The sequence below is a fragment of the Pagrus major genome, chromosome 21 (genome assembly GCF_040436345.1).
Source record: "Pagrus major chromosome 21, Pma_NU_1.0".
NCBI lineage: Eukaryota > Metazoa > Chordata > Actinopteri > Spariformes > Sparidae > Pagrus > Pagrus major.
In genome coordinates this window covers 17270765-17285656 of record NC_133235.1, presented here as the reverse complement: position 1 = coordinate 17285656, position 14892 = coordinate 17270765, and the positions used below count along the sequence as shown (strand labels likewise).

The 14892-nt window shown below is 39.8% G+C and overlaps 1 protein-coding gene across 4 annotated transcripts; it reads left to right on the top strand.

Moving 5' to 3' along the window:
* The first annotated feature begins 1937 nt into the window (after positions 1-1937).
* Positions 1938-13991, top strand: LOC141016562 (tropomyosin beta chain). 4 transcript variants are annotated; one of them, XM_073491001.1, is made up of 9 exons: positions 1938-2141; positions 5505-5630; positions 10796-10929; positions 11897-12014; positions 12117-12187; positions 12298-12373; positions 12776-12838; positions 12918-12987; positions 13652-13991. In XM_073491001.1, exons 1-9 carry the CDS (start codon positions 2028-2030, stop codon positions 13732-13734), a joined length of 855 nt encoding a protein of 284 aa, XP_073347102.1. In that variant the 5' UTR covers positions 1938-2027; the 3' UTR covers positions 13735-13991. The 4 variants fall into 4 exon arrangements, with proteins under 4 accessions (XP_073347102.1, XP_073347104.1, XP_073347103.1 ...); XM_073491003.1 differs by lacking the exon at positions 13652-13991 and adding an exon at positions 13175-13272; XM_073491002.1 differs by lacking the exons at positions 1938-2141; positions 5505-5630 and adding an exon at positions 9302-9670.
* The last annotated feature ends 901 nt before the right edge of the window (positions 13992-14892 follow it).

Sequence of the window (14892 nt, the reverse complement as noted above, 5' to 3'; positions counted from 1 at the left end):
CCAAGATCAATATTTGTATCTGAGCAATCTATTACCATAACACAGTGTGCAGCCAGCATCCCGACAGACCAAATAAGGCACACAGTCACCACTCTTTATCATCGCCGGTCATGATGTAAGCTTGTGTTGACCCCAGGATTTAAAAGCTATCTAACTGCCACTACTTTCATAAAACAAAAATGCCAAAAAAGGCTATGGTTTCCCTCCCCTGCTGAGAAGAATTCTATCAGTCACTTACAGTGCTATAAATCCCAAACTTGCAAAGAGAAGAGAGAAGATTTCTGGATCTATTTATCTGTCGGCATTCAATTTGGCAGTTTTCCTCAAGATGATCCTACTTCTGAAACACATCCCTGCACAACTGGTCCTAACCTCTTTCCAAAAGATCTCAACCAACATGACATGCACTGACTATCTTAAACTATACTAATACTAAAGTAAATATTTTCTCACCACACAAAAATGTAATCCTTTAGTTTTCCTGGAAAAAATGCTAATACACATTTTCTTGTTGCTCAGAATCAATATGCACCTCAAAACCCAAAGTGCCTGCAGAAAACACTGATTCATTTCACTCTTCTTGGACACTGTCCTCTGTGCCAAAGGACAACCAAGAAAACATCTCTATAAGGAATAAAGACACACAAGGTTAGACACACTGCAACAGTGGCAATGCAACATGAAAAACATATGATGCATTTGCCCAAGTTTATCTTCAGATGTCACTTAAATGGATTCTGTATGCCTCACTGTTCTTGTGAGTTTCCTTGTAACCTTTATTTTTAGCCGGGGCAGCTGGCACAGAAGAGTTGAAAGCAAGCAGACAGGTCCATTAGTGCTGATGTCATCAGTGCGCACAAACACACACACATGGACAGACATATGCCTGTCAGACTCACTCAGATAACTCCAAATTTACCAGTTCGCACCAAGATTAATCCAAAATTATACAAAATAAAAACATAAATATCAACCAACATTTATTCTATTTTGCTTTTCTTATAATTTGAAGTCTGATATAAACTTTAATCTGCAAATAAAAAGAATGAAGTGAATGGATGCATGACCTACTTTCCCAATATCTCATAAGTGCATACAATCATAGTCCTGGAAAACATCTCAATAATACAAGTTGCATCCCCCAGTCATTGCTTTTTATATTTCGCGCCACACAAATTACAGTAAGCAGAACTAAATAAAGGTCTGTCAGACCAATAGTAATTAAGAGGATGTTAATTGCAGCAGACCTATGGTTTATGTCTGTGCAGCTCGACTGTAAAGCTCCGGCTGCCTGGTGTAGATCACACGCAGACAGCTCTTTCCCCGAATTTTCTTTGGCTGGATCATTTTCCATACAGCCCTTTTTCATTTAGTGGTAGAATGAAAACTATGTCCCTCTCTAACCAACTCTGGTATTAACATCAATTTGAACATTCCTAAGTAAGAACACAGGCATATAGACATGCAGCCCAAAGGGGGGAGAAAAATGAAGCTACAGTAACTCATATTACAAATGTGAACAATGCCCTTTTGATGTCTGGATCAATCTGCTTCCTTCATATCTGCTATTCCTCTCCTGCTCTGTCCAAAACAAAAAGGCCATGATTCAAATAAGGAGATAGGCTGGATATTGCCAACACATCGACACCACTCTGTCCCCACAGAGAGCGTTCAAGAGGTGAAGTTTAGATTAGGGAGGGGGGCACAGTATAGAGTAGCCAAGGCGGGGAGTGGTTGAAGGGGTGAACGGTGGGAAAGGGCTGTCACAAGAGACTGGGGCTGTCTCCAAACCTCCAGTCAAGTTTAAATCACATAGAGCTCCTCCGACTCTCAGTTTGCATCCTCCTCTCCTCTCCTCTCCTCTCCTCTCCGCTCACTCCCTCTCTCCTCCTTTCTGCATCTGCTGGCTGCTCCCCTTCTTCTTCAACCTTGTGAGAGTCGTCTTCATCTGAACATCTGCACCAGCTCTTCACCCAAAGAGATAAAAAACTTTCTTTTTTTGAAGCCACTGAGACCCAACTGTCACCATGGAGGCCATCAAGAAGAAGATGCAGATGCTGAAGTTGGACAAGGAGAACGCCATCGACAGGGCAGAGCAGGCTGAGTCCGACAAGAAGGCAGCAGAGGATAAATGCAAGCAGGTGAGACGAGGCTGATGAGTTTTAATTGGAACACGTGATGGATGTGATCTACTGACAGGGAAATGTGTCCTCTTGAATGAGGATGATATGTGAGCTTTAAAAAAATTTAAACACTTTCTACATTAAGAGCATCTATAATATACAACAAGCACTGAAAAGCAAAATGATAAAGTACTAAATGTTATTATATAGAGGTTATATACCAGTGTTGTAAGTACCCAAACATTATACTTGAGTAAATGTAAAGAAGTGAAAGTCACCTATATGAATAGTGGTTGAGTAAAGGTCTTATCAAATGTACTTGATACTAGCATCAAAAGTACAAGTAAAAGTAAAGTATAAATATATTTTTATGTATCTAGATACTGTATACTACAGGTCGACCATGTAATCTGCAAAGTTACTTACGTTTTTCAAATACTTGTAAAAAGTACAATATTTGCCTCTAAGTTGTGGTGGAGTGGAAGTATAAAGTTACAGAAAATTGAAAGTACCTCAAAATTGTCAAAAAGTACAGTACTTGAGTAAATGTACTTACTTTACTTACATTCCATCACTGACTATAACTAAAAAGTGGGTACAATAAAATTAGTTTTTGTGTGATGTACTGTATAACAATGGAAAAAGTGGCTTATTTTGTATATGATTTTGTTCATATTTGCTTTGTCATCGATATCAAAAAGTATTATTTATAAGGTTGTGATATTGATTTCATGCATATTGCAAAGCCCTATCTTGAAATAGGTTATTGTGACACCAAAGCTGGAAATAGTTTCCAGTTGAAAGTCTCTTTCATCCTCTGATAAACCAAATTGAATTTACTGGTGGGATTATTTTGTTAGATCAGCTTGATGCGATTAATTTAATAGTCACATCTCAGATTAACATACTGATAATGTGGTCTAAAACAAATAAATAAATACCAAACCACTTGTGCAGGATACAGAGGGGCTCAACATGAAATGTCGAGTATTTCCCAAAGGCACCAAATGCTGAATAACAGAGAGCAGCTGATACTGAGCCCCTGGGCCTGGTCTGTTGGTGGGCGGGTGGAGGTGGTGGAGGATGTCCACAGGGATGCACAAACGGAATGGCAGAGTGCCGACTGCTGGACATGTTATCCACCGTGAACCAGAGGGTGAAACAACCAGAAGTTAAAACATCCACTCCATGGGAGCAGTTTCTCTGGGAGAGTACTGCATTTCCCAGCATCCTTATGTGAATTTTAAGTCAAAGCAAACCTCACAAATTCCAAACATCCATATTTGGTGCTGAACTGTGAGAGCCTCAGACAGCTCGATACTTAAACAGCTAACTTAATGATAGCTTACTTGTACCACTTGATACAAGCGAAGTAGAATCCAGAGATGTAATAGGATATTTGAGGTTTCTAAATAGAGGCAATTATTGCACGGTGGGAGGTGGTCTCATCATCTCGGCGGTACGAGAGGAATGCCAGAGAGCAGGCAGTTGTACAAAGCTGGGAGCTACAGTAAAGCAAGTGGAAAGAATCCTGTATCTGTTGGCTAATGCCCCGATCATACCCTCAGAGAGCACACAAGGAGTGACAGTTGTCAGTGGCACTGCACATATGGACCCTCAGCATTCTTCCACATCAAGGAGCAGGCAGCATGAAATCCTAGAAGATTATGCAGAGCTCTTTAGTTTGTTTGGATGGCGGTGATACCAGCAGCGCTAAGAGATGCTTTCTTTGCTATTCTTGGCACGACGAGTTAGGCTGATGGAACACACTGAAAATACACAAAACTAATACTCAGTATCAACAGACATTACAGACAGCAGGCTCCAGCAGCAATTAAAGGATCGGTTCACCCAAATTACAAAAGAATTTTAAAAATTCAGCAGCAATTTGCTTCAGAAACGATGTCCCAGACGCTCTTGATGATCCACAGAACTCAAAATCGAGAGTTTACTTTCTACTGAAGAAATAGTCCTGATGAAAACATTTGACAGTAGGTTCTGTATATTATCAAGAATGGTGGGAGCTGAATTATTAGGTGTGCTAGCAAAGTTTCTAGTCATTCATCACTTTGCTGCCAGGGATAAATATTTAATGAACGGTAAGATGGATTGCCCTGAAATTGTGTTCAGACATTCATAGTTCCCAGACGATGAATCCTAACGATACTGGTGGTCCCCTGATGTTTTTTTCACGTGCCACCATTAGGTTTATATGTAACTAAGTACATTTACTCAAGTACTTTACTCAAATACAATTTTGGGGTACTTGTACTTTACTTTAGAATTTACATTTTCTGCTACTTTATACTTCCACTTCACTACGTTTTGGATGCAAATGTTGTACTTTTAACACCCTGCAATTATTTGCTAACTTCAGTTACTAGTTACTTTGGGTACTTTTTACAACACTGGGTTTATATTTGTGGTTTAAAGTAAAATATCTCTATCAGATGGATTGCCAGGAGATTTGGTACAGAAATTCATGACTATTGAGAATAGACAGCAATAACTTTGGTGATCCTCTGACTTTTAAGTTTTTTAATTTGTCAAATACTTTGGTTTATAACCAACAGCTGTAACACTGAGACTCCCATCAGCCCCAGCTGAACCAAATTTAAATGGTGAACAGGGCCACGAATAGTCTTGCTTGTACCATGGACAAGATAATCTCCAAAGGCCCCATCAGAAGATTATTGTAAGGGTTGTAAGGGTTCAGGTCCTCCCATGACCCAGGGCCCAGGACAACTGACCTGGTGTTCCCCACGTGTCGGCAGCCCTGGTGATGTAAACATTATACCTGCTAGACATCAGCTCGTTGCCATAATCCTTGTGAGTGTGTCAGCATTCAGCTCAAGCAAGACTGGGTCAGATCACTTTCAAATGGAGTCAGCCACTGAGTAGAAATCACATGGATTTTTTGTAATTAGTATGTTAATCCACTGGATTATAAAAAGATTCAATCTAATCTGAATACTTTTGGATCAAACACTAGAAATATTGTACTCCACTACAAATCTTTTTTTTTGTTGTATTTAAACATTTGCAGGTGTACTGTGTGTACTACAACATCTGGGTGCTGTTTTAAACAAAATTATATATTTTACAGTCATAATCAAAAATGTAATCAAGTAATCCTTGACAACATAACTCTAATCTAATTATACATGTTCTCAAATGTAGTCTGGACTAATAGTAATTTAATTTTGGGAACTGATCCCAATTACATATTACCTGTTTCTCTCCAACCCTGAGTTCAAAGCACGACTGTACCTAAACCTCACAGACCCATTGGCAGGTCTGTGGACTTTTTTAAAGAGCAGAAACATGGTTTGGTTTTGCTGTTATCTTTCGTGACTCTCTGTCATATTCGTCTTCTTTCAGCTGGAGGATGAGCTGCTCGGTCTGCAGAAGAAACTGAAGGGAACGGAGGATGAGCTGGACAAGTACTCGGAGGCCCTGAAGGATGCTCAGGAGAAACTGGAACTGTCGGAGAAAAAGGCCACAGATGTGAGTTAACCACAAAGTCGCCATCTGAAACACATTATCCACATTACAGAGTGGGACACCACAACTTCTAAGTTTCAGTGTGGTAAGGTATTGATCACCATTCTTTTAGATGGACCGAACTAAATATCCCCCATGACTGAAAAAAGGACCAGTGGTAGATATAAATGCAGGTTTTGTTAACAGAACATTTGAACTTTCTTGAGACTTTCTTCAGAAATACTGCTGAATTACGTGCTGATAACACTCAGTCTGAGTGTTGCTTCCCCTGCTTACACTCCCAAAAAAGGCCATGCCTGGACTCGTCTTATGGGTTTACCGTAACGCCTGCTCATTTCTAGGGTGATGAAACACAGCAGCAGAGTGGTTAAACCACTGATATTAAGAAAATATAATAAATAAAAACATTTTTTAGTTAAGTGTCCAGTTATAATCATGTAAACTAAGGGCACGATCTTTAAAAGTCCCTTTGTTTCTACAATTTTAACAAAAAAAAGGGCATAAAAGAATTCAGTCAAGAGGACTTTCATGCCGGCAATTCAACCATGAGATTAAATTTAAAAATCCCCTTCTGTCTGTCACACACAGACTGGTACTGTACTATACAATATGCCGGAAACAATTTACACTAAATTCCTACTTTCGATCTGCTACCCAACACCTACTGATCAACCACAGCGTAGATCTAAAAACCCTGAAAAGAGTCCTGAAATGACTCTACTAACCCAGATAGTGTTGAAAATCACTGAGTTACTGGTGTCTGACTGTGTTCTGTAACTAAGCTATTTCTCAAGCACAGACGAAACTCGGCCAGCCTGCAGCCCACCAGGAATCCCAGGAATGCGGCTTAAGCAAACAGAGAACCCCATACTGCAGTGTCTAATGAAATCAATGCTCTGGCCTTTTTTGGGTGTGGAGATATTACACTCTGCTCTTTCTGGACTTACAGTACTTGAAACTGAAACAATGGTGAATGACCGGTCACCTTTAGAGAGCATCCCACTTCATTTATGATCTCTCTTTTACAGTAATATCTCACCTGGAAAAGACGAGATCTGATCAGATGTTGTCTTTAATCTAAAGCAAAAGGTTCAGTGGAAAAATCTGGAGACAGACAGACTGGACTTAGTTTGTTTTTAAGGGCAGAAAAAGGACCAATATTATTTGTATGACACCAGAAATACTTTTCTGATGTGGTTTTAACAGTGACACACAATGATTTTCTTCTTTCTTGTCTCAAATTGTTAGGACAATGGATCACCCAGGAGTAACAAGAGCTCTTGTTGTTTTGTGCGCGTGCATAATTACTAAAATGTAACACTTAAAACACAACTACAGTACATGATCCAGTGCTTGACCTCTGATATCCCTTATGTAGAGGGTTCAGGTGTTATGGACCTTTTAAGTGGAATGAGCCGCAAATGACCCTCAACCTGGAGTCTTTTAAAGCTCTTAATTAACTCATTGTATTGTTTCTCTTGATTGATTATTGATTGCCTCGTCTCAGTTGCTGATTGTGTGCTTCTGCTCTTGAAAAAGAGATCTTAATCTCAGTGAGACTACCTGATTAAATAATGATTATATTACAATGAGAAGGGAACATGGTACAAAATGTAAACCATACCTTGTGGTTTAATTTTTAGCTCTTTACTTAAGATTTCATCAACCTTTATCTTTTTTTTTTCTTTTTAAATAGAAAATAAAACAAAACACTGACAAAGAGAAGGATCTTGGGTATTTGGCTCAATACGCATTACTATTAAAATGATTTTCATTATTGATTCATCAGCTGATTATTGGCTTGATTATTTAGTATCTCAGTTAATCGTTTTGTCTAGAAAATGTCATAAAATAATAATAATAATCACAATTATTTTACAAACAGCCATTGTGTGACTAAGTTCGGATACAAACTCACTCTTTAAAACACCAGGGTCACACAATAACACAAACAAACTAATCAATTGAGGCAGCAGTAGATCATCAACTCCAATGTTCTGCAAGGTAAAATTAAGGTTTTTGTCAATGGAGTCTGGTGGTTTTTGAACAGAGCTGTTTCTGGGGATACAAAAAGGATCTTACTTTTTAAAGAATATCGTACTAACCACCAGTTTCCTAAATTATAGCAGGCCTTATTTTGTCTGACCAATTGATCTATGTTACTTTTAGGCTACATAAAGATTTTAAAAAGCAGCAAATTCTCATAATATAGACAAAAGAGCTGCTAACGAATTTGCTAGTTAATGTTTCAGCTTTGACCATTAGACTAAAATTGAACTAAATATATACCATTAAATAAAAGTAACCCCCACAACAGTGTCTTTAAGACTACCAGTAAAAGCAGATGAGAAAAGGCCCCAAAGGCTAAAGGTCAGATTACAAGTGATTTCTGTCTCTGATGACCTATCAGATGCCCACAGATCTACTTTTTGCAGGTTTATCCACGTCTACATCTTCTGCTAATGTGTTTCACACTGCTTATGAGGGATGCTGATACACATAAATGTGATACAAGGAGGACAGAAGGAGAAAATAACTGCAGTGAGGTCACACAATAACACAAACAAATTAACTGATTGAAGCAGCGGTACCCAGCAACTCCTGTGTTCTGCAAGGTAAAATTAAGGTTTTTCTCAATGAAGTCTGGTGGTTTTTGAACAGGGGGATGTAACGGCTGTTTCTGGGGAAACAAAAAGGACTGAACTCTTTAAAAAATATTACATTTACCACCAGTTCCCTAAAGTATAGCATGACATCTTTTGTCTGACCAACAGAACAAAAAAAACCCCAAATTTTATTTGTGTTACTTTTAGGATACACAAAGCTGATGATGCTGATGAATTTGCTGATAATCTATTAATGCTTCAGCTTTGGCAATTAGACCAAACTTGAACTAAATATATATAATCAAATGAAAATAGTCCAGACAGTGTGTCTTAAACTACCAGTGAAAGCAGGTGAGATAAGGCCCCAAAGGTTAAAGGTCAGACTACAAGTGATTTCTGTCTCTGATGACCTATCAGATGCCCACAGAAATGCTTTTTGCAGGTTCATCCACCTCTACACCTTCTTCTAATGTGTTTCACACTGCTTATGAGGGATGCTGATACGTATAAATGTGATACAAGGAGGACAGAAGGAGAAAATAACTGCAGTGAGATGAAAAGTAAGGAGGGGGAGGAGGAGGAGGAAGAGGAGGTGGTGGCAGAAGGGGGCGCTGAAGGAATGTGTCGCCACCCGATGGCTGCCGGTCATGTCTGCAACCAAATCAATTTACATTCCAGTCCACTGCAGGTCATCAACCCCAGCTGAAGAGGATTATTACCGCCCCACCCCACCCTGAACCACCCCCCTCATAGAAGTAAATCTATGGCCTTTTGGATTTCTCTTTTTTTTTTACGCACACATACTTCCACTGTTCTCCTCTTTAATCCTCCACAAAAAAACACATCCAGCCACGCGTCATGATTCACATTCATACATCTTGACTCAGACTGGTGAATCAGATGCACTCTTCCTCACTTGATCTGCCTCCAATCAGAGCAGGAAAAAAATGCAGCCTAAGCAACACCTTACGTTTGCCATATAAGTCCACAATAGAAAACTCCAGGCTCTCTTGACTTTTACACACCTCTTTTGTGGAGGAAAAGAGCAGTGCCGTCCCCTCCTAAATCCTGTGATGTCATCCGAGACCAGGCTTCTTCACAGGATTGGACGATCTCGCCATAAATTTCCTGAAAACTCCCTGCCCTTTTTTTTCTCCCCCCCCATCCCAACACTGCACGTCCCTGACTTCCTGCCCGAGAGAAAAAAAAAAGTTTTCCTCGGAGCTTGAAACTTTGACGCAAATCATAGACTTTTCAAGGAGTCTAGCTACACTGTTTTTGGTGCTCCTTCGTCGCTTTTGAGGAAACGAGGCAATCGCAATCATGGAGATGGTAAAGAAGAAAATCCAGACCCTCCAGCTACAAGTTGATGAGGCAGAGGAGCGTGAACTGGCGGTACAAAGGGAGTTGGACACTGAGCGAGAACTGCGCGAAAAAGTGAGATCATCCTATCATTTCTCCAAATTCATTCTCATTTCTTCTCATTCATCTGTACTCCTCACATACCTGTCGATCATCTTTTGGTGGGGATTGTTAAGAACTTACACGCAGTATTGGTCGAACAGGTAGCGGTAATGATTCTCATACAACGCCCCTGGAGGAATTTATAACTTCCGCTGCGTATCCCATTTGTAAATGTGTAATTTTTATCTTCTTATGTGTCAATGTAGTCGATTTAAGCGCTTATGGGAACTTGAGGCATCATTATAGCGACACTCCCTGGTCGACTTTTGTTCGGCTATGTTATCTAACTGAAACCCGCCCTATATCGTCACAAACACCTTGAAAAGCGACGGGGGCCCCTCGGTATTACATTAACTGTCAGCGTGGTTGCTTAAACATTAAATACAGAGGCAGGGTTATGTTTTAAACTCTTGGAAGACAGTGGGAAAATGGTTCCTTCCTGTTTTGTCAAGCATCCAGCTGTCTTTGTCTCTGCTCGTCCTTTTTGACTTAACAACATTTGGCACATTATCTGAAATTAGGAGCTGCAATCCTCCCTCCTCCTCCTCCTCCTCCTCAGCCTCCACACAGGAAGAAGAGAGCAGACTGGTTATCTGTGATAATGGTCTCACAGGAAACAGGCCGAGGAGGAGAAGCAATCTGCTGTCCCCCGAACATACATGGGTTTACATTACAGACGGCTTTAGATATTACAGGGTTAAATCTGCCGTGCTGTTCTACATCAGCAGTTCTCAAAGTGTCTGTACAAGCTTCAAAGTCCAGAACTCATCACGGCCATTAAGACTGAAACTGATTACATGTAAGAAATCTGACGCGCTGGACAGGAAGTAAAGAAAAAAGCAGGAGTTATAAAACGTATAACTTATAGAACAAATAGACCCAAGACCGTTTGACTGCAAGGCAACCAAACCCAACTGCAGTATTAGTGAGACACTCAAAGCCAAAAAACCCTTTTAAAAAATCAATGATTTCATATTGTATAGCTGGATTCCAACGTGCAGCTCAGTCGGCCTATCCTCCCTCTTGTGGCAGCAGCATGTTTCCTGGCTGACCTCTGACCCGTGACCTCTCTCTCTCTTCCTCTCCTTGTTGCTGTAGGCGGAGGGCGATGTGGCATCTTTGAACCGCAGGATCCAGCTGGTGGAGGAGGAGTTGGACCGCGCTCAGGAGAGACTGGCCACGGCCCTGCAGAAACTGGAGGAGGCTGAGAAGGCTGCGGATGAGAGTGAAAGGTGAGAATAATTAGACAAACTGATACACGTAGATTTTAACCACCTTGTACCTGCAGAGAGAGCCGTCGGAAGTAACATGGTTTACTTATAACAACTTGTGCCATACGTTTGGATTCAAAGGGTCCAGTAGACCAGGATTGTAGTCGTATAAAGTGGACAAGGTAGCAGAGCTTTCTTTGCATTCAAAGCTTTTATTTAGCTTTCTGAATGAAGCTTTTATTGTCTGTCTTCATATTTTATGACCTCATCTCCCTGTAAATCCTCAATCAAAATCCTCAATTTGAATAAAGTGATTCATCATTGAATGGAGCGCATAGCTCCCAGTGAATGCAGGTACACAATATGATCCTTTTTTTATGATGGTTTCAGAGCTGAAATAGATTTTTCGTTATTGTGGTTATTTGTAATGTTTAAAATTTTTAGGTGTACATTTTCTGTTTAGTTTTTTTTCCATTGTTTTATGTCTGATGACAATAATATCTATCTGGCTTATTCATAGATTGAGTTTGAGTGTAGGAGTATTCATACTTACAGTTCATAACTGAATAGAAGCAGAATTTGCAGTAATATGATAAAGATATATCTACACATAATCATAAACATAGACAATTATACATACAGTATATCCACATGCACCCTTACATCCATAGTCCTACGCACACATTTACAGCCATAAAACCTGCATACAATCATGCATACATTTTAAAATACACATAAAAAAACAATATACAACACAAACGCGCTGAAAGAACAAAAAACAACCCCAAGCACTACAGCTACCCTAGCTTTCTAGTTTTCATGGAGAGCAGCATGCCAGCAAAAACAGAATCCCATCATCTGCATATTGTTGAGGCTGAAACCACAGAATATGCATAAACGGTCATAAGGAAAGGAAAATCGAAAACATTGGTGCCTAAATTTGTGTTGTCTTGTTGAACTGAAGCCTGTCCGTCTTTTTGATCATCAGAGGCATGAAGGTGATCGAGAACAGAGCCATGAAAGACGAGGAGAAGATGGAGATCCAGGAGATGCAGCTCAAAGAGGCCAAACACATCGCTGAGGAGGCGGACCGCAAATATGAGGAGGTGCAGACACAGAAAAAATTTCAGCTGACTTTCAGTTTTCACATGACTCTGATGTCGTTTCTGTTTTTGCTCAACTGTGACTTTATATCGTTTTAATGCCAGGTTGCCCGTAAACTGGTAATCCTTGAGGGTGAGCTGGAGAGAGCAGAAGAGAGGGCAGAGATCGCAGAGCTGTAAGTATGAATACATTAATGCAGTTACATGCACACTCTCAGGCATCATTCAACTAAATGTCAAACTCATTCAGAAAACTTAAATACTGCACATTTCTCTTTTTATACAGTAAGTGTGGTGACCTGGAAGAGGAGCTGAAGAACGTCACCAACAACCTGAAGTCACTAGAGGCTCAGTCTGATAAGGTAAGTGTTGTGAATCTATCCTGAAGATTTGTTTAAGGGTAACTACCCCAAATTTACACATTAAAGGTGACAGAGATGTCACCTTTTTTGTTCCGCACATTCTCCTTCCTCTTCAAAACCTGGTGCATACATTACCCACAATGCCGTTTACCCACCGAGTAGCATCACTGGAGATGTTTTATCAGATTAAACGCAGCTTCCTCTGGAGCCACAATAGGCTGTATACTACTTTTTTCACATATGCACTCATCAAAAAAGTGGGGAAAAAATGAAATTAAAATAAAGTTGGTGGAGTTACCCTTTAATTAGAGCAAGTCTTACCCATTGAGTTAATCATGAAAACGTGGAACAAAAAACTTATTGTTCTGGCAATTAATTTCTTGTGTTTTTCTGTCTCTACAGTACTCTGAGAAAGAGGACAAATACGAGGAGGAGATTAAAGTCCTGAATGACAGACTTAAGGAGGTAAGTTCATGTCTGCCTTCGTTTTATTCTCTGAGGGAAGCTGTGTCTGGGTGATTAATGTTTTTTTGTCTTTTCAAAGGCGGAAACGCGTGCAGAATTCGCAGAAAGGACAGTGGCCAAGCTGGAAAAGACCATAGATGACTTAGAAGGTACACTTCATTTTAATCCTTCTTTTCAATCCTGTTTCTTTACTTTATTCAAATCTTCATCATTCTTAATTTCCTGATTCTTTATCTCTGATCTGATTTCTCTCTTTTTCCTCCTGATTCCCTTTCATGGTCTGCACAATTCTGCATTTTTCCTCCGCCTGCTCTCTCTCTGCCCTTCGACCTGCAGACGAACTGTACACTCAGAAGCTGAAATTCAAGGCTATCAGCGAGGAGCTGGATAATGCCCTCAATGATATGAACACCTTGTAAACCTTAAAAGCATTAAGCTCATGATGTCACGTTCTCGTTGCTTCAGCTGATTGGAAGCACTTTGTCTCTTTTCTTCTCCCTTTGCTCTCACTGCCCCTTGCTCCTTTTGCATTCAACTAAAGCACAATAAAGATATTTTTCTCTTTTACTCTCTTGTCTGCTGTCATTTCAGTTTTCACCTCTGCAGCTGTAACAGTCAGTTTCTATATTTATCAGCCGCTATGAAAAGGCCAAATTTGTAGGTTTACATATTATAAGCCAGCTCTTTTCTTTCACTTTTGGTGCTCTAAGTGACCCTTATTTTATTATATTTATATTGCACTCGTGCAATAAATTCATCTGTTCGCTGACACACCCATTGCATTTAATATCTGCTGATACTTTTTTATTGCAGAGAACCTATCGACTGCAAAAGAGGAGAATGTTGGAATGCACCAAGTCCTGGACCAAACACTGCAGGAGCTCAACAGCTTGTAAAATGCCAAGAAGAACATCAAACAAACAAAAAAAACATTTGTTTTGTCAAAGAAATTTTTCTACATGCCATCCATTTTCTGTAATTTCACCCTTATTCCCGTTTAAAGACAAATGTACCCCTTTTTACATATTTATGGTTCTTTTTGTTTCTTTTTCCTTTTTTAAAAAATGGTTTTGGGTCCATATGATATTCAGTTTTCGGTGCTAGAAATTGTGTTGTAGACCAAACTGAGCACAAATAAAACTGATGATGATGATTTTGATGAAGTGAGTTTTATGGGTTTGGTTGACTGAGTTTGTCCTCAGATCTGCGTATGTGTTTGTGTGTGTGCGTCAGGGAGTTGCAACACAAGGGAGCAGAATGAGCTCACCCTCTAGTCTTCATGTGCTAACATGCTCTGTGTTTTCTGTTCTGCTCGGCTAAGACAGTGAATTCCTCAAACACGAAAGTAGAGATCTTGCTGAGCTGCTGGCCCTTCTGTCCCACAAAGACTAATGTCACTGACTGAACGACATATAACCACATAGGGTGAATGTTAAAGGTCCAGTATGTAGGAATTAGAGGTATCTAGCAGTGAATTTGTAGATTGTAACTAGCTGAATACCCCTCCCCTTACCTATCCCTTCGAAGCAAAAAAAGAAGAACCTACTTTGGCCACTAAAAGTGCAAAAGGCCCTCTCTAGAGCCAGTGTTTGGTTTGTCTGTTCTAGGCTACTGTAGAAACGTGGCAGTGCAACATGGGGTACTGTAGAAGAGGACCTACTCCCTCTGTTGTACTAAAAGGCTAATTGTAATGTAACAAAAAAGCAACTTTTATTAGTTTCAGGTGATTATACACTATTGAAAACATGATTTTGAATATAATATTCTGTTTCTGCCAATAGATCACTCTAAATCCTATAAACTGGAACTTAAAAGATGATGTTCTCAAAAAGTAGTATGTTGGCCATCAGTTTTTCTGTTAGCTAAATGAGACATTTTCATCATTCATTCATTCATTCATTCATTCGTGAACACATAAGGGCAAAGGTAATAAATACTAAACCATAGTAGCTAGATAACTACACCACCGCCAAGACAACTGAGCAACTCTATCTGCTGAGAAAGGCCATGTGATTTAGTTTTTCATAAAGGAGAACGAACTGATCTCCACAGCT

Coding starts and splice junctions, on each gene's coding strand:
- LOC141016562 (XM_073491001.1), top strand. CDS start 2,028: ATGGAGGCCATCAAGAAGAAGATGCAGATGCTGAAGTTGGACAAGGAG. Junction 12,015..12,116: donor CGGACCGCAAATATGAGGAG/GTGCAGACACAG, acceptor TTTTAATGCCAG/GTTGCCCGTAAACTGGTAAT. Junction 12,374..12,775: donor TAGAGGCTCAGTCTGATAAG/GTAAGTGTTGTG, acceptor CTGTCTCTACAG/TACTCTGAGAAAGAGGACAA.